A 27,747-nucleotide genomic window follows, 5' to 3' on the forward strand; every position below is an offset into this window, starting at 1 on the left:
TTCTTCCAGGTTGTCCAGTTTGTTGGCATATAATTTTTCATAGTATTCCCTGATAATTGCTTGTATCTCTGAGGGATTGGTTGTAATAATCCTATTTTCATTCATGATTTTATCTATTTGGGTCATCTCCTTTTTCTTTTTGAGAATCTTGGCTAGAGGCTTATCAATTTTATTTTTTTCAAAAAACCAACTCTTGGTTTCATTGATCTGCTCTACAGTTTTCCTTTTAGATTCTATATTGTTTATTTCTGCTCTGATCTTCATTATTTCTCTTCTTCTGCTGGGTTTAGGCTGTCTTTGCTGTTCTGCTTCTATTTCCTTTAGGTGTGCTATTAGATTTTGTATTTGGGATTTTTCTTGTTTGTGGAGATAGGCCTGGATTGCAATGTATTTTCCTCTCAGGACTGCCTTCGCTGCATCCCAAAGCGTTTGGATTATTGTGTTTTCACTTTCATTTGTTTCCATATATTTTTTAATTTCTTCTCTAATTGCCTGGTTGACCCACTCATTCTTTAGTGGGGTGTTCTTTAACCTCCATGCTTTTGGAGGTTTTCCAGACTTTTTCCTGTGGTTGATTTCAAGCTTCATAGCATTGTGGTCTGGAAGTATGCATGGTGTGATCTCAATTCTTGTATACCTATGAAGGGCTGTTTTGTGACCCAGTATGTGATCTATCTTGGAGAATGTTCCATGTGCACTCGAGAAGAAAGTATATTCTGTTGCTTTGGGATGCAGAGTTCTAAATATATCTGTCAAGTCTATCTGATCCAATGTGTCATTCAGGGCCCTTGTTTCTGTATTGACCGTGTGTCTAGATGATCTATCCATTTCTGTAAGTGGAGTGTTAAAGTCCCCTGCAATGACCACATTCTTATAAATAAGATTGCTTATGTTTGTGAGTAAGTGTTTTATATATTTGGGGGCTCCTGTATTCGGCGCATAGACATTTATAATTGTTAGCTCTTCCTGATGGATAGACCCTGTAATTATTATATAATGCCCTTCTTCATCTCTTGTTACAGCCTTTAATTTAAAGTCTAGTTTGTCTGATATAACTATGGCTACTCCAGCTTTCTTTTGGCTTCCAGTAGCATGATAAATAGTTCTCCATCCCCTCACTTTCAATCTGAAGGTGTCCTCAGGTCTAAAACGAGTCTCTTGTAGACAGTAAATAGATGGGTCTTGTTTTTTTTTATCCATTCTGATACCCTATGTCTTTTTGTTGGCGCATTTAGTCCATTTACATTGTGTTATGATAGAAAGATATGGGTTTAGGGTCATTGTGATGTCTGTAGGTTTCATGCTTGTAGCGATGTCTCTGGTACTTTGTCTCACAGGATCCCCCTTAGGATCTCTTGTAGGGCTGGTTTAGTGGTGACAAATTCCTTCAGTTTTTGTTTGTTTGGGAAGACATTTATCTCTCCTTCTATTCTAAATGACAGACTTGTTGGATAAAGGATTCTCGGCTGCATATTTTTTTCTGTTAATCACATTGAAGATTTCCTGCCATTCCTTTCTGGCCTGCCAAGTTTCAGTAGACCCGTCACGAGTCTTATCGGTCTCCCTTTATATGTTAGAGCACGTTTATCCCTAGCTGCTTTCAGAATTTTCTCTTTATCCCTGTATTTTGCCAGTTTCACTATGATATGTCGTGCAGATCGATTCAAGTTATGTCTGAAGGGAGTTCTCTGTGCCTCTTGGATTTCAATGCCTTTTTCCTTCCCCAGATCCGGGAAGTTCCCAGCTATGATTTCTTCAAGTACACCTTCAGCACCTTTCCCTCTCTCTTCCTCCTCTGTAACACCAATTATGTGTAGATTATTTCTCTTTAGTGCATCACTTAGTTCTCTAATTTTCCCCTCATATTCCTGGATTTTTTTTTATCTTTCTTTTTCTCAGCTTCCTCTTCTTCCATAATTTTACCTTCCAGTTCACCTATTCTCTCCTCTGCCTCTTCAATCCGAGCTGTGGTTGTCTGCATTTTATTTTGCAGCTCATTTATAGCATTTTTTAGCTCCTCCTGGCTGTTCCTTAGTCCCTTGATCTCTGTAGCAAGAGATTCTCTGCTGTCCTTTATAATGTTTTCAAGCCCAGTGATTAATTTTATGACTATTATTCTAAATTCACTTTCTGTTTTATTGTTTAAATCCTTTTTGATCAGTTCGTTAGCTGTCGTTATTTCCTGGAGATTCTTCTGAGGGGAATTCTTCCCTGTTGTCATTTTGGATAGTCCCTGGAGTGGTGCGGAACTGCAGGGCACTTCCCCTGTGCTGTCTTGAATAACTTGCGTTGGTGGGCGGGGCCTCAGTCAGACCTGATATCTGCCCCCAGCCTACAGCTGGGGACACAGTCAGACTGGTGTGTACCTTCTCTTCCCCCCTCCTAAGGGTGGGATTCACTGTTGAGTGGCATAGCCCGTCTGTGCTACTTGTACACTGCCAGTCTTGTGGTGCTGGGGATCTAGGGTATTAGCTGGGGTGGATCAGCAAGTTGCACTGGGGCGGGAGGGGCAGGTTCAGCTTGCTTATCCTTTGTGATCTGCTTCAGGAGGAGCCCTGCGGCACCGGGAGGGAATCAGACCAGCCGCAGGAGGGATGGATCCGCAGAAGCACAGCGTTGGGTGTTTGCGGGGTGCAAGCAAGTTCTCTGACAGGAACTGGTTCCCTTTGTGGTTTCGGCTGGGGGATGGGCGAGGGAGATGGCGCTGGCAAGCACCTTTGTTCCTCTGTGGTCTAGGGCTCAACAATTCTCCCTCTCGTTGTCCTCCAGCCCTCCCACTCTCCGAGCACAGCTGTTAGCTTATAACCTTCCAGATATTAAGTCCCACTTGCTGTCCGAACACACTCCGTCCGGCCACTCCACTTTTGCAAGCCAGACTTGGGACCTCTGCTTGGCCGGAGGGCTGCCCCTCTTCCCCAGCTCCCTCCCTCCAGTCCGTGTATCCCGCACCACCTCTCTGCCCTCCTACCCTCTTCCATGGGCCTCTCCTCTGTGCTTGGCTCCAGAGAATCCGTTCTGCTAGTCTTCTGGTGGTTTTCTGGGTTATTTAGGCAGGTGTAGGTGGAATCTATGTGACCAGCAGGAAGAGGTGAGCCCAGCGTCCTCCTATGCCGCCATCTTCCCCTCTTCCATGACAGTCATTAACATGTCTGTATGTCTTTTAATATCTGATGAAAATAAATCCTAGGTAACCTTAAATTTTTTTCCCATCTAGATTAGTGCTATTTTAGTTCAGTTAGCTTTTTCTAGTTAATTAAAACTACATTACAATTAAGTTAGTTGCAAGTGTATATGTAAACTCTAGGACAAATGCTTAAGTAGGTTTCTTAATATAACTGATGATATGATGAGAGGAGAGGAAATGGAATCCTATGAAATGTACAATGAAAACCATAGAAGACAAAAAAGAGAAAGATTAAAAAAGAAAAAACAGGACAATGAATAGAAGATAAAATTCAACATCAATTTATGATTAAAATTGCTCATCAAAGTGAGTTTAGAGGGAATGTACCTTAACATAATAAAGGCCATATATGGCAAGCTCACAGCTATCATACTCAAAGGTGAAAAACTGAGAGCTTTTTCTCTAAGATCACAAACAAGACAGGAATTCCATTACTGTTACTTTTATTTAACATAGTATTGAAAGTCCTAGCCATAGAAATTAGGCAAGAAAAAAAAAGGCATCCAATTGAAAGAAGTAAACAGTGATTATTTGCAAATATAGAAAACCTTAAAACTCTACCAAAAAAAAAAATAACTGTTAGAACTAATAAATTCAGTAATGTTGCAGTGTACAAAATCAATATATAGAAATCTGCAGCATTTCTATACACTAATAACTAACTATCAGAAAGAGAAGTTAAGAAAACAATCCCAGTTACAATTGCATTAAAAAGAATAAAATAGCTGGGAATAATTTTTTTAATTTTTTAAATGTTCATTTTATTTTTGAGAGAGAGAGAGGGCATGAGCAAGGAAGGGGCAAAGAGAGAGGGAGACACAGAATCTGAAGCAGGCTCCAGACTCCAGGCTTTCAGCATAGAGTGTGACCTGGGACTCAAACCCAAAAACCACGAGTCATGATGTGAGTCGGAGTCAGACAGTTAACTGACTGAGCCACCCACGTGTCCCAATATCTAGGAATAAATTTAACTGAGAAGATGAGAAACCTACACATTGAAACTATAAGATATTGATGAAAGAAACTTAAGATGACACAAATAAGTGGAAAGATATTCTATGACTGGAAGAATTAATATTGTTAAAATGCCCATATTCCCCTTCTAGACCAGGAGCTAAGATGGGAGAATAGTAGGGGGACCCTAGAATTGCCTTTTCCCTCAAACACAGCTAGATAAATGCCAAATCATTCTGAACACCCAGGAAATCAATCTGAGGACTGAGAGAACAAACTGCACAACTAGAGGGAGAAAAGAGGCCACATCATGGAAGGTAGGAGGTTCAGAGATGTGACTGGGGGGAGAAAAGAATCACCCATGCAGTGGATGGGAGGAAGCCCTGATCAAGGAGAGAGGAAAGAGAGAGAAAAAACAGGGTGCAGGGCATTGTAAAATAAAAACACATCCCCCAAATCACAGATGGGCAAAACAAGAGGGACTGATGATTGCAAGTTTTTACAAGCAGCATAGCCCAAAGTCTTAAGTTTTATAAGCCCACACCATCACAGGGTGGAGTCTTGTTGGTATAGAGGTGCTCCAGTGGAGAAGGGGTACAGAGGCCCTGGAGCAGATAGCGTGGTCTGAATATCCCCTGGGTCCCACTGGAAGGGACAGTGCCCCTTCTTAGAGTGCATTTGGGAAAGATGGCACTGCTTTTCTGGGGACAATAGAGCTGGTGGGCACCATTGAGCTTCCCCATTCATTAGCATTGGAACAGAGGCACCCGCTGAGGGCAGCTAACCTGAACTCTGGCTTTGTGCTGTTCTTTACCATAAACTCCAAGCCCCTGTACATTCACGCGACTTCTCTTCTGGGACAAACTGGCACCAGCCACAGCACAGCAAGACCTCCCCCAAAAGATCAGCACAAATCTGTGCTGCAGTGGGTCCCTAAAATTTGAAGTTTTGAAACACAGCTCACGTGCCAGAGATAAAACACAGGAGCACTGTTATACCAGGTGGGCAGATGGCTCAGACAAAGACAGGGTGAAGTAAAAGATCTGAAGGATGCCTGGGACAATTGAGGGGAGGTTATTTGCTCTTCTGTGGGGAATTCCTGAACAGTGGTGGGCATGAACTCCCCTCTCCAAGATGATAGAGCTGGCTGACACAATTTCTACCCCTGCCCATCAGCACCGATGGACTTCAGTGAATGGCGCACACTTGTCACCACACAGTGGACAAGGTCCAAATAATACCCGCTGCAGACAAGGAAAAACCCTTCAGAGGACTGATCAGTAGTTAAGAGCAGTGAAAACACAACAGCAAAGTACACATAGCATATACCAGAAACACTTCCTGAAGTGCAAGGCCCTGGACAGTATATGAGTTCATATCTACCAGTAATCACTCTGAATGTAAATGGATTAAATGCTCCAATCAAAGGACATATGGTATCAGAACAGATTAAAAAAAATGAAACCCATCTATATGGTGCTTACAAGAGACTCATTTTAGACCTAAGACACCTGCAGAGTGAATGGGAAGGGATGGAGAACCATCTATCAAGCTATGAGACATCAAAAGAAAGCAGGAGTAGCCGTACTTATATCAGACAAACTAGATTTTAAAACAAAGACTGGAACAAGAGATGAAGAATGGTACTATATCATAATAAAGGGGTCTATCTGTGAAAACATGGAGCTTGCGTGAGATTCTCTTTCTCTCTCTCTCTCTCTCTCTCTCTCTCTCTCTGCCTCTCTCCCCACTCGCACTTTCTCTCTCTCTAAAAAAAGTAATAAATAACAAATACAACAAAACTCATTGATATCAATACAGTAATAGTGGGGACCTTAACACCCCACTACAACAATGGACAGATCATCTAAGCAGAAAATCAAAAAGGAAACAATGGCTTTGAATGAAACACTGGACCAGATGGACTTAACACATATATATCATCCTAAAGGAGCAGAATACACATTTTTTTCTAGTGCATATGGGACATTCTCCAGAAGAGATCATATGCTGGGTCACAAATCAGGCCTCAACAATACAAAAAGACTGAGGTCATAACATGCATATTTTCTAACCAATATGCTATGAAACTTGGAAGTCAACCACAAGAAAACATTTGGAAAGCCCAAAAATAAATGCAGGATAAAGAACATCCTACTAAAGACTTAATGGGTTAACCAAGAAATTAAAGAAATAAATAAATACATGGAAACCAATGAAAATGAAAACACAACGGTCCAAAACTTTCAGGATACAGCAAAAGCAGTCCTAAGAGGGAAGTATATAGCAATACAGAGCTTTCTGAAGAAGGAAAAGTCTCAAGCACACAACCTAACCTTACACCTAAAGGAGCTAGAAAAGGAATAGCAAATAAAGCCTAAATCCAGCAAAAGAAGGGAAATAATATAAACTAGAGCAGAAATAAATGACATAGAATTTTTAAAAAGTAGAAAAGATCAATGAAGCTAGGAACTGGTTGTTTAAAAATAATTAATAATATTGATAAACCCCTAGCCAGACTTACCAAAAAGAAAGAGAAAGGATCTAAATAAGTAAAATCACAAATGAGATAACATCACAGAAGTACAAACAATTATAAGAGAATATTATGAAAAATTATATGCCAACAAATTGAGCAATTAGAAGAAATGGAAAGAATTTTCCATAGAAACATATAAACTACCAAAACTGAAACAAGAAGAATAGAAAATTTGAACAGATCCATAACTAGCAAAGACTGAATAAGTAACCAAACATTTCCCAATAGACAAAAGTCCAGGGACAGATGGCTTCCTGGGGGATTTATACCAGAAATTAAAGAAGAAATAATACCTGTTCTCAAACTGTTCCAAAACGTGGAAATGGAGGGAAAACTTCCAAACTCATTCTCCAAAGCCAGAATTACCTTCAATCCAAAACCAGACAAGGACTCCACTAAAATAGAAAATTATGGGGCCAATATCCCTAATTAATATGGATGCAAAAATTTCTAACAAGATAATAGCAAATCATATCCAACAGTACATTAAAAGAATTACACACCACAATCAAATGGGATTTAGTTGTGGTCTGCAAGAGTGGTTCAATATTTCCAAATTAATCAACGTGATACACCACATTAATAAAGAAAGAATAAGAACCATATGATCCTTCCAATAGATTCAAAAAAGAATTTGACAGAATGCAGCATCCATTCTTCATAAAAACCCTCAACAAAATAGGGATACAGGGAACATACCTCAATATCACTAAAGCCATATACAAAAAACCCACAGCTAACATCATCCTCAATGGGGAAAACCTGAGAACTCTTCCTCTATGGTCAGGAACACACCTGATATCCACTCTCACCACTGTTACCTAACATAGTACTGGAAGTCAGCAGACAACAAAAAGAAATAAAAGGCATTAAAATCAGCAAGGAAGAAATCAAACTTTCACTATTTGTAGATGACATGATACTCTATATAGAAAACCCAAAAGACTCCACTAGAAAATGTCTAGAACCAAAACACAAGTTCAACCAAATCACAGGATACAAAATCAACGTACCAAAACTGTTGCATTTCTATACACCACTAATGAAATAGAATAAAGAAACCAAAGAATCAATCCCATTTATACTTGCACCAAAAACCATAAGATACCTAGGAATAAACCTAACCAAAGAGGTAAAGATCTGTCCTCTGAAGAATATAGAACACTAATGAAAGAAACTGAAGATGGCACAGAGAAATGGAAAAACATCCCACGCTCATGGATTGGAAGAACAAATATTGTTAAAATGTCTATACTACCCAAAGCAATGTACACATGTATTGCAATCCCTATCAAAATACCAATAGCATTTTTCACAGAGCTAAGAAAAATAAACCTAAAATTTGTATGAAATCACAAAAGACCCCAAAGAACTAAAGCAATCTTGGAAAGGAAAAGCAAAGCTGGAGCATCACAATTCCTGACTTCAAGCACAAAGCTGTACTCATCAAGACAGTATGGTACTGGTACAAAAACAAACATGTAGATCCAAGGAATAGAATAAAACCCTGAAATGAAACCACAACGCTATGGTCAATTAATCTTCAACAAAGCAGGCAAGAATATCCAATGGAAAAAAGACAGTGTTTTCAACAAATGGTGTTGGGAAAACTGGACAGCGACATGCAGAAGAATGAACCTGGACCACTTTCTTACACCATACACAAAAATAAACTCAAAATGGATGAAAGACCTAAATGTAAGATAGGAAATCATCAAAATCCTAGAGGAAAACACAGGCAGCATCCTCTTTGACCTCAGCTCTAACAACTTCTAGTATGTAGTAAGATACATCTCCAGAGGCAAGGGAAACAAAAGCAAAAATGAACTATTGGGACCTCATCAAGATAAAAAAAAAAAAAGAAATCTTCTGCATATCAAAGAAAATAATCAATAAAACTAAAAGGCGATCCATGGAATGGGAGAAGATATTTGTAAATGACACATCTGATAAGGGGTTAGTATCCAAAATCTATAAAGAACTTATCAAATTCAACAACCAAAAAACAAATAATCCAGTTAAGAAATAGGCAGAAAACCTGAATAGCCATTTTTCCAAGAAAGACTTAACAGACACTACTAGACACATGAAAAGATGATCAACATCATTCATCATCACAGAATTACAAATCAAAACTATGATGACATACCACCTCATACCTGTCAGAATATCTAAAATTAATAATACAAGAAAGAACAAATGTTGGCAAAGATGTAGGGAAAGGGGAACCCTCTTACATTGTTGGTGGTAATGCAAACTGGTGCAGTCCTGGAGAACAGTACGGAGGTTTCTCAAAAAGTTAAAAATAGAACTACCCTATGACCCAGCAATTGTACTACTAGGAATTTACCCAAATGATACAAAAATAGTGATTCACAAGGACACATGCACCCCAACGTTTATAGCATCATTATCAACAATAGCCAAATTAGGAAAAGAGCACAAATGTCTATCAACTGATGAATGGATAAAAAAGATGCGGTATATATTTACACAATGGAATACTACTCGGTGATCAAAAAGAATGAAAATTTGCCATTTGCAACGACATGGATGGATCTAGAGTGTATTATGCTAAGCAAAATAAGTCAGTCAAAGCAAGACAAAGACCATAAGAGAGTCTTAACCAAGGACAAAAAACAGAGTTGCTGGAGGGGAGATGGGTAGGGAATGGGCTAAATGGGTGATGGGTATTAAGGAGGTCATCTGTTGTGGTGAGCACTGGGTGTTACATGTAAGTGATGGTTCACTAAATTCTACTCCTAAACCAATATTATACTATATGTTAGCCAACTAGAATTAGATAAAAACTGAAACAAAAAAACATAAGTACCAAAAAGAAAAAGTTGTCTATGAATCAAGAAGTCAGCTTTCACCATACACTGTATCTGCCAGCACCTTGATGTTAGACTTTCTTGCATCCAGAATTGTGACAATATTGGTTGTTTAAGCTCTCCCTCAAAAAAGAGCAATGGTGGAAGCATCAAACTTACTGTTTTCAAACTATATGGTAAACCTATAGTAATCAAAAAGTGTTAGTGCCATAAAAACAGACTCAAAGACCAGTGGAACAGAACAGATAGCCCAGAAATAAACCCTTCCATGTATATGGTCAACTAATATTTATCAAGGGAGCTGAGAACACTCAATTGAGAAAAGATAGTCTCCTCAATAAATTATGTTGGGAAAACTGGATATTCACACGCAAATAACAAAACTGGACCTCTATCTCATACTACTTCCTAAAATTACCTGAAAATGAACTAAATACTTAAACGTAAGAAGTGAAATCATAAAACTCCTATAAGAAAGCATAGTGAAAAATCTCCTTGACATTGGTCTACACAATGATTTTATGGATATAACACAAAACCACAAAAGCAAAAATAAGTAGTACTTATTTAACATAAAAGGTTCTGCACAGCAAAATACCAATCAATAAAATGAAAAGGCAACCTAGATATTGGGAAAAATATTTTCAAACTATAGATTTGATAAGGGGTTAATATTCAAAATATATTAGGAACACATACAGCTCACTACCAAAACCCAAATAATCTGATTAAGAAATGGTCTAAGAACCTGAATAGACATGTCTCCAAAGAGGATATTCAAATGGCCAACAGGTACGTGAATAGGTACATGGTCAGCATCACTAATCATCTGGGAATTACAAATCAAAACCACAAGAGATATCACCTCACACCTAATAGAATGACTATTATCTAAAAGAAAATAGATAATAAATGCTGGTGGAAAAAATGGAACCCTTGTACACTGCTGATGTACATGGGTACCACCACTATGGAAAACAGTGTGGAGATTCCTGAAAAAAGTAAAAATAGGGCTATCATATGAATCATAAATTCCACTTCTGGGTATATATCTGGAAAAAATAAAACCCTCTGCCTCAAGGAGACATTTTTACCCCATGTTCACTGCGGCCCTATTCACAATAGTCAAGACATGATAACAACCTAAGTGTCCACTGATAGATGAATGGATAAATAAATTGTGATATATATTCATATATACATAATATTCAGTCATAAAAAAGGAGGAAATCCTGCCATTTGTGACAACATGTATGAATCTTGAGAGCATTATGTTAAGTGAAATAAGACAGAGAAAGACAAATATTGTATGATCTCCTCATATGTGGAGTCTAACACAACCAAAATCCTAGAAATAGAGAACAGAGTGGTGGTTTCTAGGGGCAGGAATAAGTGCCAATGGTTAAATAGTACAAACTTCTAGTTTCTGAAGATGCAATGTACAGCATAATGACTATAATTAACAGTACTGTATTGTACATTTGCAAGTTGCCAATAGAGTAGATCTTAAAGGTTCTTACCACACACACACACACACACACACACACACACGGCAGTTATGTGAGATGTGATGGATATGTTCACTAACCTAACTGTGGAAAACATTTCACAACATAGACATATATCAAATCATTATGCTGTACATCTTAAACAATGATATATGCAAAATTATATTTCATTAAAGCTGGAAAAAATAATGGATCTCCTATACAAATTCATCAAGGTCATATGTAAAAAATATATATAAATAGACCACATATATATACACTAGCAGTGAAAAATTGGAAGATAAATTTAAACAATACCAGTTGCAACAGCATCAGAACATATAAAATCTCTATGAATAAATTTAGCAGATGTATGAAATCTCTACAGAGAATTTTTTAAGGACATCAATAATGGAGACATAAACCATGTTAGTGGATGGGAAGATCCAATGTTGATAATATGTCATTTCCTCTAATTCATTCATAAATTATACACCATCCCAATCAAAATCTAAGCCTGTGTGTGTGTGTGTGTGTGTGTGTGTGTGTGTGTGTGTGTGTAACTAGAAAAGCTGGTTTTAAAATCTATATGAGAATGCAAAGTTATGTACAATGTAGTACTGACAAAGAACAAAGTCAGAGGACTTAAACTATCGTGATTTCAAGACATTTAATAAAGCCACAATATTCAAGGAAGTAATTTTTAATTTAAAAAAAACTTCTGGAATATTATGATTGGTAGCTATTTTTTGAAATCTAATCTTCAAACTCTTTGTTGTTGGCACAATCAGAAATAATTTATTTTTATATTTATATTTTAATGTTATACTGATATTTTAATAGCATTCTTGCTTAACTCATGTATTCACCTTTTTATTTACAAATTCCTATTATAAAAATTCCAATCAAAACTAAAGTCTTAAAGAATGCCTCAGAAAAACATACATACTAACCACTTATACTCAATAATTATCGTCTGCTTTATTTGCTTCACACACACACACACACACACACACACACACACACAGGATCTAAAAATTAGTCTTCAGCAATGAAACATTGTTTTCAAAGGAGAATTAACAACAACAATGAAGACCTGGACAATTTCTGATGGTCTTTCCTCAAGTTTTCACTGAGAGAAAACCAAAACTAGGCACTAAGAATAAATACAAATCCTTATGAAATGTATGATTGTTCTCTACCCATAGTAACAACCCCACAACTGTTATTGGATTTATCTAATCAATCAATATGTATTTTATAGGAATAATAAGTGAAGAACTGATTTTAATTTTTAAATGTTTTATTTATTTTTGAGACCGAGAGAGAGAGAGAGAGAGAAAGAGAGAGACAGAGAGAGAGACAGAATCCGAAGCAGGCTCCACACTCCAGGCTCTAGGCTCAGGGCTGTCAGCACAGCCCACAGACATGGGACTCGAACTCACAGACCATGAGATCATGACCTGAGTCGAAGTCGGACGCTCAACCGACTGAGCCACCCAGGCGCCCTAGAACTGATTTTAAATATCTGTCAATAGCAATTTGCTTCATTTTACTTGCTACTAAAACACAACCAATTGTGCAAACGGATCAGTAAAAAAAATCATAGCGCAGACTTCTGAAGTACTTTTAGTTCCCTTCCCCATTTTTTATATAACTTGTAAAAGGAATATAATTCTGTAGTAGGAGATCATTTTTACTTTGCCAAAAAACAGTAGTTATGAGCATTTGATGGCTGTTTCTTCCTCCAACAGTCTGCTCATCCCAAACATAATAAAGAATTGAATGCAATAAAAGTTACGTTAAAATAAAAAAAAGTCATGTAATAAAAAAGCACATGAATTTACACCAATTATTAATGTTGTAAGAAGCTGATATGTTTAATAATTAACATTAAAATTACATTGGTTATATAATAAATATTGGTACAAGCATGCCACTGTTCAAAACAATTAAACTTTTACTTAGTCAAATATGTTTTTTAAAAATAATATGGCATTGTGATCAGTTTAATTTAAAATTGTTGTGTTTTTAAAAGCAATTATATAGTCTAGTATTAATGCTCCAATTTAGCAATATAAAAACTATTAAAGGATGATTAAACTAATATACTTATTCATTTAAAATATTTAGAAAATTTTAAAACATGAAAATATGAGGATTTGGAAAATAATTACATACCAGAGCAACTCCTACAGCATAATTCTTATTACATATTTTCCCAGGAAATGTGGCTCCTATAAAACTAGGATGTTTCTTGAAGCTAAAAAATAATAATTTTCCTCAGAATTGCATTTAAGAATGGTATTATTAATGATAATCATTTTCATAGCAACAATTATTAAACAATTACTATGGCCTAAGCACTATGCTACTCTGAATTAAAGTATTTAAATATATGTTTTTCAAATCTTCAATGTTAAGAATATTTTGATATTTTGTAAATTGTAAATTTAATAAACTTCCAGAAGTGTAATAAGGATAAGGCCTAATAGCTTATGCAAAAGGCTACTGCACTAACGTTATATAGTTTTTATTCTGGTTTCCTGTACATTCAGTTTTCTGTGATCTCCTTATTCACTTATCCATTAAAGATGCATAGATTTTTCTGTGCATTAGATTCTAGAGCATGTATAAATTCTATATATTGATGTTATTTAAAAAGCAAATGGAGACAAAAATGTAGAGAGAGCAAGTAGTATAACAAGGAAAGCCAAAGAAATTATATCACTCTCATTAACCTTCTTTAGTTATTTCAGTATTTTCATGTAATTTTACTTTTATCAGGTCATTTTATGTCAGTTGATAAAAGTTTTTAAGTCTTGCCTCACACTAGCTCCTTGAAAACAAGGACTTCTAAATTTACATGTTTTTCCCATCCCATGGTGTCTATCAAATTTATAGGACACAGTATATATTCATTAAATGCTTATTTTCATAATTAACATATGAAATCATTTTGGGTTATTCGTTTAATGCTATACAAAAATGGAATACTATACTCACGCAAATAAGTATGCAGTCTGATGAGGTTGGGAGACATGTTTGTATTTCCATTCTAAAAATCTAGATAATATAATATTAGGATTCCCTGTAGTAGAAATTTTGTTTTTATTTGACCAGATTTCTATGGAAGATATTACAACAGTCAGTTTTAACTGTGAAAGTATCTAAAAAAATAATAATAATAAATTTTAAATAAATTTTAATTAAATTATATTAAACTTTCATAAAAATGCATATGACATTTAATGCAGTATTTTGATTATAGGAACTTCAACAGTACAACAAAATATTATACACATCAATTCATATTACCTACACTTTTACAAAATATATAAACAAAATACATAAAAACTTACAGTGTTAACAAAGCCAATTATCTGAATAATCTTCTGTGTTACAACATTTATATCAGAGCCCATGTAATCAAACTGAAAAAGATAAATTATTTTTAAAAACTAGTGGATGCCATCAAGAAAATATCACATACCTTTCACCTATACAATGTGCTATATTTGAAAGTAGCCACAGGACTATATTCTAGTTGAAATCTAGGAAATCAATATATATATATAATATATATATATAATATATAATATATAATTTATATATATAATATATAATATATAATATTATATATAATATTATATAATATATAATATATATAATATATATAATATATATAATACATATATATAATATATAATTATATATATTATATATATAATTAAATATATATAATATATATAATATATAATTTATTATATAATATATAATTAAATAAAATAATTTATAACTTAATGTATATAATAAGTAAATAAAAATATTTAATAACATGACTTTAATGTTTAATGCACTCAACTTGTGGCATTACTTATTATTTATGAAAATTTAATCATAAGTTTTTGATGTGATATTTTAAAATGTACTTATTCTAAAATAATAACATGTAATCGCAAACCAAAACATATAAGCATGAAGAGGGGGAAAATACTTTTTTTGGAGGGGTAGGAGAGCCTTAATAAGAGGTTCACTTTTAAAGTGATTCTGGATAATGTGTTTGGAAATATTCTTTCTCATCACCAATAAGCTCTTTCTATGTCTAACTGCCTAAAAATGTCAAGACAATATTAAACAACAATGGTGATATCACCATTGTGAGCTTTGCTCTGGATTTTTCATTGGAAAACCTCATAAATTTCATCATTAGGTGGTATTCAGTTTATGAGTGTTCTAGATCATGTTGAGAAAAACTATTTATATATCTCCCTATTTACTAAAATTTTTATTAAAAATGGAGTTGAATTTTTATCAGCAGCATTTTGATAATGATTGATAATTACTTTTGTCTTCTGACCTATTGATGCAATGCATTTCATTAATATGTTACTTAACACTAAGCCATCATATTCCTTGATCAAAACATTACATTCTATTAATATGCTATTAAAATTAATACTGCTCTAATATGGACATGTTGCTCACGTGTTTTTATGTGTGTACACACTTTATCATAATGGAGCAAATGAATGTTGCTTAGTAATTATTATAGCACTACTTAAAATTAAGTTGTATGTTTTTCATATACCCTAAAATTGTAGTAGTATATGAACTATGTTTTCCCAAACACTTAAAAACTTTCCTTTAAAACTATCTATACCTAACACTGGCAACTGAATCTATTAAAATTCTTTTTTTTCCATCTTTTTTGTGATACAACTTATATATAACATTATGTAAGTTTAAGGTGTACAACATGATGAATTTGACTTAAATTTGTATCTCCTTTGGAGAACTCATCAAATTTGCATTTGTTTGTTTTAGTCTTCTCCAAGGCCATAGTTATATCATCTTGATCGTTTCTAAACCATGTTTTTTTTTTCTTTTTGCTTAATAGCACTTTCTACCCATTTATTTTTGTTTTCAATAACCAGCTCTTAGATTTACTTATTTATTTTAATGTTCCTGTGGTTCAACTTATTAACTATTGCCTGCTTGCCTCACATTCCTCTTGCTTTACAGTTTTAGAACTTAAGTCTTGGTACAATTCTCTGTGGTAGGCATTCTCCCTCTTAACCAATATTCAGCTCTCTTCTAGTCCAGGAATGCTTCCTTTTTAAATATAAGCAGGCCAGTTCACCTGGACAATGGAATGAGGACAAAGTGATAAATGTCACTTCTGAGAGAAAGTATTTCCCTACTGTGGCTCATGTCTATCTGGTCTGTTCTTCTATTGACTTAGAAAATGGGAGAAAAAAAACTATCAATGTAGAAATGCCAAAAAACCTAAACATTCTGGAATGCTGAGCCAACACATGGAAGACAGCTGCCCAAAGAGCCACCCAGACCCATGGCTGATGTTGCATGAACAAAAAATAAACTGTGTTTAGCCATTAGGATTTTTTTTATCATAGCGCCACCAAGTTTGCCGTGACTGATACATATGCTCCAAAATTTTTAAATATTGTATGGAATTCATTAATTTCTAAATACCCTATATAGTTTTGTGTTTCCACCTTGAAAAAGTCACTTATGGTAGTATTTAAAATTTTTCACTCTATTATTGTATCTCTTTTTATTCCTTATTGTTTTAGTGTATTATGATGGAGTTTTGGCATATCAGTTTTTAGTTTTACAAAATTACTGGTGTTGTCCCTGTGACCTAGAAATGACTACCATTGAATGTATGTGTCATTCACTCATAAGGTACAAAGGTTAAGTGTTAAGTAAAGCTGGTTGATAAATAATTTGATCTTTGTATGTTAAATTTTTTTTCTATCTGTTAGAGGATAAGAAAAATGCCTTAATGTGCTCCACTATAGTTTTGACATTTATTACTTTCTTCTGAATATTTCCAGAGGTTTTGTTTTTATAGTTTCTTCATAACTCGTCAACTAAGTATTCATCATTAGAAATGCTTTGTTAGGGGTGCCTAGATGGTTCAGTTCGTTAAGCATCTGACTTCAGGTCAGGTCATGATCTCATGGTTTGTGGGTTCAAGCCCCATGATGGGCTCTATGCTGACAACTTGGAGCCTGGAGCCTGCTTTGGATTCTGTGTGTGTGTCTCTCTCTCTGCCCCTCCCCCACTTGTGCTCCGTCTCTCTCTCTCAAAAGTAAATAAACATTAAAAAATTTAAAAAAAAGAAATGCCTCTTTAATTTGAGTTATAGCTTTCAATATAAAATATCCTCATTCTTCTACTTTAAGTATCTTAAATTTTACTTTATCTGTTAGTAATACCATCTTCATTATCTTTTGATTGCCAATCCTGGCATATTTTTGATGGTTCTTTTAAAAAATGTTCTATACATAAAAAATAATAAATAATAATAATGATGTTTTATACTTACAAAAAACATTTAAAAAATGGGGTGCCTGGGTGGCTCAGTCAGTTGAGTCACCTTGACTCTTGATTTCAACTCAGGTCAGGATCTCACAGTTCATTGAATCGGGCCCTGTATCAAGCTCTGCACTGTCAGCATGGAGCCTGCTTGGGCTTCTCTCTCTCTCCTTCTCTCTCTGCCCCTTCCCTGCTCTCTCTCTCTCTCAAAAATAAATGAATAAAATTAAAACAATAAAACATTAAAAAAGTTTTATACCTAACACTTCCATTTTGTTTAAGCTGTCTCATAAATGTCACATAATCTGAGATTCTCTGTACTTTAAAAGGGATATTTATCACACTCACAATATTGTAATCAATAAAGCTGACCTATAATTTTCTTTTTCTTATTCATGTCCTCATGGTATTTTCTTTTGAGTTTTTCTATATTATCTGAGAATATTTTGGTGCTGATTTCCAAGTTATACATTCAAGATTGTATATTCAGATATGTTTAAATATTGTAAAAAAAGTTTCTCCATTTTCATCAACTGGACTCACCTACATAAGAAGACCTCAACCCCTTGTGAGGTGACAATAAAAAACTTTTAAGACTCATTAGGATTCAACTCTTTTTTTTTGAAATGCTTAATATAAATTCTCACTAGGAATTTGCTGAATATGATCATGTAAATGATGAAACCCAATACCCTACCAAGTCATTAGAGGAAATAGTGCATTTCTCTTTCTTTTTGACTTAGTGATAAAATCTGTGTAAATAATTTTCTTGAAATGAATGTTTGTTTGTTGTTACTCTACCCCAAAATTTTTAGGACAACTTTATTGAGGTATAATTTACATACAATAAAATTCAGCCATTCTAAGGAGTCATTAATTTTGATAATACCACTTACTTTTTATGGTGACAAAATTCAACCTACAGAAAATTTAAAATTCAAAGACTACCCATTTATCCTTCACCTAGATTAATCTACTATTAATGTTAGACACACTTCTTTATATATATCTTTATCATATTTGTCTATGGATGTGGGTCTGGGCATTCATTGTTCATTTTGCTAGACTATTTGATATTAAATTGCAAACATTTCAGCATGTAGTTCTTAAGAATAAAGATTTTCACCTGTGTGCAAGAAACTTAACATTAATTCAATAATATTAAATATATTGTATATATTTAATCTATATATCATGTCTAATGATATTTAATATATAATGTTGAATACATAATATTCCCAGATAGTGAAGCCAATCTGTAGTCTTGCCCATTGCTGAGTACAGCTTCCATCCAACCCTGCCAACAATAAAACCTAACTAGAGTTCCCAGAAATCTTGGTAGCTCACTCTGCAGCCTCAATTACAGAGACACTTCAACAGAGAGCCTATCAAGTGCCTCTGCATCTACAGAGCCAAGATGATGGTCCTGTCCTCATTGGCCAAGGAACTGAGGATGCAATTCTGTCTGATTTGATCCACAAAGAAAGAGCATTCTATTTGAGGGCCTGTTCTGCAGCCAAAATCAGACATGAAAACTACTTCATAGACCTTCCCAAAGCCAAGTACAGTCTCCAGCCCATCTGACCAGGAAACCTAATCAGAGTTCGAGGAATCTGTGTATCCCATCTTGCAACTCCAATTACAACACTCAAACAGAAAGCCCAGCTGGTAGTCCTACCCATTTGCACAGGTAGGATGGTGGCCTGTCAGGCCAGGGATTTAGTACATAGTTCTGCTTAATTTGATTCCCAAGCAAGAGACAGGCCAGAACCGTGTTCTCTATTGAGGATAGTACCAGGCATGGAAACTAATTCATATCCAGCACACTGTGGAATACAACTTTATCCCACCCACCCAGGAACCTACCAGAGCACATAGGATGCTACATAGTGCATCCTACAGCCCTGCTTACAGTAGCACTTAAACAGAAAACATAGTCTGTGGCCTTCCACATCTGCAGAGCAAAACAAATAGTCCCATCTGGCCAGAGAATTCAGTGTGTAGTGCTGCCTAACTTGGGTCCACAAACATTAGCTGTGGAAGCCATGGGGCTTGTTCTGCTGCCACACCAGGACAAGAATGTAATTCATAACCCTGCCTACTGCTGACTACTGACCTAGTCCTGAAGTCTTAGATTTCAGGAGTAGATGATCCAGGCAACTGCAGAACCTATCCTACAGCCTCACTTGGTCAAGGAACTAAGCCAGTATTCCTATCCAGCAGCACCTACCCTCAACCTCAGAGCTCAATCAGTAGTCTCACCCGAAAACTGGCATTGATAGCAAACACCACCTGACCAAGGATGATACCAGCTGACACACCCAGAGTTCAATTTAAGCTGAATGGTGAATTACTATCTCTGCCAAACCAAACCTGTAAAATCTAGAAAATAATACCACTTATTTAAATTGGCAGATACTGACATAAGGAATCAAGGATCATGAAAAATCAGGAAAACTTGACACTACCAAAGGAAACTAATAGAGCTCCAATTACTGACCACAATGAAATAGAGACCTATAAACTGTCAGAGAATTTAGAGTAATCACCTTAAAGAAGCTTAGTAAACCACAAGAACATAGAGACAATTAAAATTAAGAAAACAATGCATGAAAAAAATGAAGATAGGCTCCTTTATTATTATATAATGAACTTCTTTGTCTATTTTTACCATTTTTAGTTTAAATTCTATTTTGTCTGATATAATGTTGATAACCCTGCTTGTGTTTTGGGTTACCATTAACTTCAAATTTCTTTTTCTATCTTTTCAGTAGGTCTATGTGTTTAAAGCTAAAGCAAGTTACTTGTATGCAGAATATCCTTGGATTTTTTTTTTAAATCCATTCGGGCATTCTATGTCTTTTGATTGGAGAATTTAATCTACTTACATTTAAGGTAATTATTGATAGGTAAGGACTTACTACTGGCCTCTTATTAATGGCATTCTGGCTATTTAATAAATACACTGTTCCTTGCTTTTTATTCTCCTGTATTCTTTTCTAATTTGATAACTTTTGGTATCAGTATGCTTTGACCTCTTTGTCATGTTCTTTTGTGTAACTACTACATGTTTTTCCCCTGCAGTTACCATGAAGTTTACATAAAGTATGTAAAAATTTTAACATCCTATTTTAAACTCATAACAATTTGCTTTTCATAAAATCCCTAAACTTTATACTTTTACTTCTCTCCTTTGAAGTTTAGGCTGTTGATGTTACACTTTACACATTTTTAATATTATGTATCCAATAAAAGCATTTTTGTTATAGTTATTTCTGATATGTTTGTTTTTCATTTTTAAACTAAACTGTTAGTGATTACACATCACCATTGGGAAATCTGACTTTGAGTACATATTTATCATTACCAGATATTTTTATATACTACCTTCATATGTTTTTATAATGCTACACTAATTAGTGTGCTTCCAATGATACTCAAAGAACTCTTTATCATTTCTTGTATGTCAGGTCTAGTCATGATACATTCCCTCAGCTTTTGTTTGTTTAAGAAAGTTTTTATCACTGCTTCATTTCTGAAGGACAAGGACAGCTTGTCTAGTCATAATATTCTTGGTTGACAGGGTTTTTTTTATAGGTTGCCTAGAAAAGACTTGTGTTAGACTTGAAAACACATAAGGACTGAAAGTGAAGGGATGAAAAAGAATATGCAGATGGAAGTGAAGAAAAAGCCAGGGTCACAATACTTATATCAGACAAAACAGACATTAAAACAAAGACTAACAAGACACAAAGAAGGGTGTTACATAATGATATAGGGTTCAATCCAACAGAAGGACATAACAATTGTAAATATCTGTGCACTCAAAATAGGAGCACCTAAATATATAAAGCAGGTATTAACAGACACAAGGGGAGAATTTTACAGTAATACAATAATAACAGGATTCTTGAACACCCCACTTACATCAATGGATGGATCATCCAGGTAGAAAATCAATAAGGGAACAGTGACTTTGAATGACATGTTTGACCATATAACCTACACATAGACATTAACATATACATACAGAATATTTAATCCAAAACCAGCAAATACATACTTTTCAAGAGCACATGGAAAATTCTCCAGGATAAATCACGTTAGGAAAAAAACCAAGTATTAATAAATTTAAGAAGACTAAAATTATACATAAAGTGTCATTTATGATCACAATGGCATAAAAGTGGAAATCGATTACAAGAAAAAACTGGAAAAACACAAGAGCATAGAGGCTTACTAAATTTCTAGGAAGTACCAAATGTTTCAATGAAGAAAACAAATAGAAAATTTTTTTAGGTTTGTCTATTCATTTGGAGAGACAGAGAGAGAAAGAGCACACAAGTAGGGAAAGGGGATGAGAGTGATGAAGAGAGAGAATCCAAAGCAGGCTCCACACTGTGATCCTGGAGCCCAACACAGGGCTCAAACTCAGGAACCACAAGATCATGACCTGAACTGAAATCAAGAGTCAGATAGTTAACCAACTGAGGCACTCAGGTGCCCCAACAAAGAGGAAATTTTTAAAAATACCTGGAGACAAATGAAAATGGAAACCCAGTGATTCAAAATTTTTCATGCACAGTCAAGAGCCATAAAAGAATGAAGTTTATAGTAAAGCAGTCATACCTCAAGACACAAGAAAAATTTCAAATAAACAATCTATCCTTACACCTAAAGGAAAAAAGAACAAAGCCCAAAACTAGGTTAAGTAAGGTAATAATAAAGATCAGAACATAAATAAATGAAATAAACACTTAAAGAAAAAGATCAATGAAACAAAGAGCCTAAAAAGATAAACAAAATTGATAAACCTTTAGTCAGACTCATTAAGAAAAAAAGAGAGAGGACTCAAACAAAATCAGAAATAAAGAGAAATAACTTACACCATAGAAATACATAGGATTATAAGTGACTACTACAAAGTTATGTGCCAACAAATCTGACAACCTAGAAAAACTGGATAAATAACTAGAAGCATAGAATCTTCCAAAACTGAATTAGGAAGAAATACAAAATCTGAATAAACCAATTGCTGGTAATGAAATTGATTCAATAGTCAAAACTTCCAGCATACAAAAGTCAAAGACCAGGTGGCTTCACAGGTGAATTCTATCAAATACTGAAAGATTTAATACCTTTCCTTCTCAAACTATTCTAAAAACTAGAAGAAAAAGGATACTTCTAAATTCATTCTTCAAGGCTGGCATTATCCTACTATCAAAACCAGCAAAAGACATTACAAAAATAAAAAACTACAGGTCAATATCCCTGATGAATTTAGATGCAAAAATCTTCAACAAATATTAGCAAACTGAATTCAAGAATACATTGAAGGATCACTCACCATAATCAAATGGGATTTATTACAGTGGTAAAAGGGTGGTTGATCTACAAATCAAATCAATCAGCATGACACACTACATTAACAAAATGAAAGATAAAAACCATACAATATTCTAATAGATGAAGAAAAAGCACATGACAAAATTCAACATTAATGATAGAAACTCTCAGAAAAGTGGGATTAGAGGGAACATACCTCAACATAATAAAGACCAAATATGAAAACTCACAGCTATTGTCAGACTCGATGAAAAACTGATTTTTTCTAACATCAGAAACAAGACAAAGACATCCATTCTTGCCACTTTTAATAAACAGAGCACTGGAGGTCCTAGCCACAGCAATCAGATAAAAAAAAAGAAATAAAAGGCATCCAAATTGGTAAGGAAGAAGTAAGACCGTCACTATTTGCAGAAGACATGATAATCTCTGGAGAAAACCCTAAAGATCTACCAAATAGACTAACAGCATATTAGTTTGAGGGAAAACAGATCATGAGTTCTGTGCAGGGGAGGGATCCCTGATCACAGAGAGAGGTGAGATTTAGAAAGAGAAAGAGAGAGAGAGAAGAGAGAGAGCGAGAGAGGAGTGCATAGGGGGTTGCAGAAGGAAAACATTTCTCGAAAGCCACTGAGTGGGAAGACAAGAGGGGCTAATTTTTGTGTTTTTACACCCAGCAGGGCTCAAAGACTAGAGTTTTAGAGGTCCACAGAATGGCCAGTGTGGAGCCCTGAGAGTGCTGCACTGCTCATATGGAGAACAAAGGCAGATAGAAGAGGGACAGATAGTGCAATCTGAGGATCCCCTGGGACACTGTGAGAGACAGTTTCCCCTTGTTGGAGTACATATGGGAGAGGTGGCACTGTTTCTCTGGGGACAAAAGAGTCAGCAGGCAACATTTCCCTCCCTCACCCCTCAGTAGGGATGCAGAGACACCTGCTGAAGGCAGCTAACCTGGACACTGGCTCTTTGATGTGTTTTACTCCAAAGTCAACACTCATGAGCTTTGGTGCAACTTCCATTCTGTACCAAACCTGCATCAGTCCCAGCATGGTGAGACCCTCCCCCAGAGAACCAGTACATGTCCCCACAATACTAAGCCCCTAAAGTGTGCAGTTTTAAAACTCAGCCAGCCTGCCTTCAATAGAGCCCACGGTGTACTGCACTGCCAGGCAGGCAGGCAGCCTGGACACAGACAGTGTAAAGGCAACAATCTGAAGCATGCCTGGAATACACCAAAAGAGGTTATTCACTCTTCTGGAAGGGCTTCCCAGAAAGCAGTAGGCACGAACTTCCCTCTCTGGAAACAAGGAAGCTGGGTAGAGCCATTTGCCTTCCCCACACCTTAGCATAAACTAACTTCAGTAACCAGCACTGTGCCAAAAGTGGTGGCCTAAACTACTTACACCAAGCCCCAGCCCCCTGCACTCTACAGATGCTGTTTTTCTTGGGCAAATGTGCCTGAGAATCAGAGCAGCAGTCCCCTTTCCCAGAAGGCCAGCACAAACACCACCCAATGCACCATGAGTTATGCAAAGCTTCAGCTCTAATGCAAATAGCATCAAGTCTCTTTAAACAAGCAGACCAGAGCACACCTAGTTAAACTTGCCACACAGTAAACAAGGTCCAAATACTCCCACTGCAGGCAAGGAGAAACTCTGCAGAGGGCTGACTTGAGGGAAAGAGTAGGCAAAACACAGCAACAGAGTGCACACAGCACATACCGGAGACAATTCTTGAAGTGCCAGGCCCCCAACAGTATAGAATCCCTTCATAATACAGCCATTACTCTCAGGAGCAGGAAACATAACACACTTTCCTAACACACAAAAGAAGATAGAGACCTAGACAAAATGCCAAGATGGAGGAATTCATCCCAAATGAAAGAAAAGGTCACAGCCAGGGATCTACTCAAAACAAATATAAGTAAAATGCCATATGGAAAGTCTAAAGCAACAATCATAAGGATACTAGCTGGGCTTGATAAAAACATAGAAGACACCAGGTAATCCCTTACCACAGAGATAAAAGACCTAAAAAGTAAGCCAAAAAGAGAAGTGCAATAACCAAGATTCAGAACTTCCAGGAAGTAAAGACCATAAGGATGGAAGAAGCAGATTAATGAATAAGTGATATAAAGACAAAATTATGGAAAATAATGAAGCTGAAATGAAGAGGGAAAGAAAAATATTAGATCACAAATACAGATTTAGGGAATACAGTAACTACATAAAGCATAATAACATTCCTATTATAAGTGTCTCAGAAGATGAAGACACAGAAAAGGGTACAGAGGGGTATTTGAAGAAATTACAGCTGAAAACACCCCTAATCTGGGAAAGAAAACAGACATTCAAATCCAGGAGAACTCCCATACAAATCAATAAAAGCACACCAACACTAAGACATCATAGTTACATTTGCAAAACATAGAGAAAAGGAAAAAAATCCTAAAATCAGAAAGACAAAAGAAGTCACTAACTTATAAGGGAAGACAAATAAGGTTAGTACCTGATCTCCGCAGAGAAATGTGGCAGGCCAGAAGGGAGTAGCATGATATATTCAACATCCTGAATGGGAAAAATATGCAGCCAAGAATACTTTATCCAGCAAGGCTGTCATTCAAAATAGGAAAGATGAAGAGTTAACATTGTTAAATGTCTATACCACCCAAAGCAATCTATCCATTTATTGTAATCCTTATCAAAATACCAACAGCATTTTTCACAGAGCTAAAACAAATAATCCTAAAGTTTGTATGGAACCACAAAGCAATCTTGAAAAAGAAAAGCAAAGCTGGAGGCATCACAATTCCAGACTTCAACTTATATTACTTATATTACAATTTATATTACAAAGATATAGTGATCAATACAGTATGGCACTGACACAAAAACAGACAGAGAGATCAAAGGAACAAAATAGAAAACCCAGAAATGGACCTACAGCTATATTGTCAATTCATCTTCTACACAACAGAAAAAAAGACAGCCTCTTCAACAAATGGTGTTTGGAAAACTGGACAATGACATGCAGAAGAATGAAACTAGACCATTTTCTTATACCATACAGACAAGTAAATTCACAATGGATGAAAGACCTAAATGTGAGACAGGAAATCATCAAAATCCTAGAGAACACAGGCAGCAACCTCTTTGACATCAGCCACAGCAACTTCTTCCCAGATATGTCTCCAGAAGCAAGGGAAACAAAAGCAAAAATGAACTACTGAGACTTCATTAAGATAAAAAGGTTCTGCACAGTGAAGGAAACCATCAACAAAATTAAAAGGCAACCTAGATTTTGGGAGAAGATATGTGCAAATGACATATATGATAAAGGGTTAGTATCCAAAATCTATAAGAATTTATCAAATTCGACACCCAAGAAACAACCCAGTTAAGAAATGAGTAGAGGACATGAATAGACATTTTCCAAAGAAGACATACAGATGGCTAACAGACACATGAATGATGCTCAATATTGCTCATCATCATGGAAATACATATCAAAACCACGATGAGATACCATCTCACATCTGTCAGAGTAGCTAAAATTAATAACATAAGAAACAACATATATTGGTGAGGATGTGGAGAAAGGGGAACCCTCTTGCAATGTTGGTGGGAATGCAAACTCATGCAGCCACTCTGGAAAACAGTAATAGAGTCCTCAAAAAGTTAAAAATAGTACTACCCTACAATCCAGCAATTGCACTACTAGGTATTTAACCAAAGGATACAAAAATACTTATTTGAAGGGACACAAGCATCCCGATCTTTATAGCAGAATTATCAACAATAGCCAAATTATGGAAAGAGCCCAAATGTCCACTGACTGATGAATGGATAAAGAAGATGTGGTACAGATATATAATGGAATATTACTCAGCCATAAAATATCATTATTTATTTATTTTATGCAAATCATTAATTTGCAATGACATGGATGGAGCTAAAATGTATTGTGCTAAGCTAAATAAGTCAGTCAGAGAATGACAAATACCTTATGACTTCACTCACATGGAATTTAACAAACAAAACAAATAAACATAGGAAAAAAGAGAAAGACAAACCATAAAACAGACTCTTAAGTACAGATAACAAACTAGGGTTGCTGGAGGGGAGGTTGGTGTGGGGATGGGTTAAACTGGTGATGTGCATTAAGGAGGGCACTGGTTGTGATGAGCACTGAGTGTTGTATGTAAGTAACGAATCACTGAATTCTACACCTGAAACTAATATTACACTGATAAGTTAACTAACTGCAATTTAAATTAAAACTTGGGGATGGGGCGCCTGGGTGGCTCAGTCGGTTAGGCGGCCGACTTCGGCTCAGGTCATGATCTCACGGTCTGTGAGTTCGAGCCCCGCGTCGGGCTCTGTGCTGACAGCTCAGAGCCTGGAGCCTGTTTCCGATTCTGTGTCTCCCCCTCTCTGACCCTCCCCAACTCATGCTCTGTCTCTGTCTCAAAAATAAATAAACGTTTAAAAAAAATAAAATAAAGGGCATAGAGTTTTGGTTTTCAGGATACAAAGGTTCTAGAGAACTACTGAACAACAATGTGAATATACTCAATACTGCCAAACTGTATGTTTAAAAATAGTTAGGATAGTAAATTTAATGGCATATGCTTTTTACCACAATAAAAAAAAAGAATAAAGAAAACTAGGATTCAATGCTAGATCTGACTCCAAATTATGTACTTGTAACTGCCAAATCTAGTTTACTATGAAACACAATAAACTCTGTACTTATTCACTTGAAAACAATTAGAGAAATGGGTAATTTCACACTGCTGGACTATTTCAAGAGCACCAGGGGAACTTCCTTAGCAAACTCCTCACTGAACTTCACCAAGGCCACAGTCAATCATCATACCTGCCACTGGTAACCACACAGCAATGGAAATTTTACTTAACTAACTAGCTGATACCTCTTAAGTGTATCCCTAATGCACTTTTAAATATTAATGAAGAATATTTTCTCTGTGAGGAAACTGCCTAAAAAGTAATCCTGTAAAAAGAAAAGAAAGAAAGCCCACAGTTTTTAAGATAG

At 35.7% G+C, this 27,747-nt stretch overlaps 1 protein-coding gene across 3 annotated transcripts in view; it reads right to left on the bottom strand.

Annotated features, from left to right (window-relative positions):
• The window catches only part of LOC123588687 (disintegrin and metalloproteinase domain-containing protein 5-like), a 122,886-nt gene that overhangs the window by 72,516 nt on the left and 22,623 nt on the right, over positions 1-27,747 (bottom strand). For all 3 annotated transcript variants that reach the window (XM_045459810.1, XM_045459807.1, XM_045459820.1), the window contains 3 exons: positions 14,361-14,432; positions 14,005-14,168; positions 13,180-13,261 (listed from right to left, as the gene is read on the bottom strand). In XM_045459810.1, the coding sequence (XP_045315766.1) occupies positions 13,180-13,261; positions 14,005-14,168; positions 14,361-14,432 (318 nt within the window). The remainder of the gene's footprint in view (positions 1-13,179; positions 13,262-14,004; positions 14,169-14,360; positions 14,433-27,747) is intronic.

Source organism: Leopardus geoffroyi, chromosome B1 (genome assembly GCF_018350155.1).
Source record: "Leopardus geoffroyi isolate Oge1 chromosome B1, O.geoffroyi_Oge1_pat1.0, whole genome shotgun sequence".
NCBI classification, from domain to species: Eukaryota; Metazoa; Chordata; class Mammalia; order Carnivora; family Felidae; genus Leopardus; species Leopardus geoffroyi.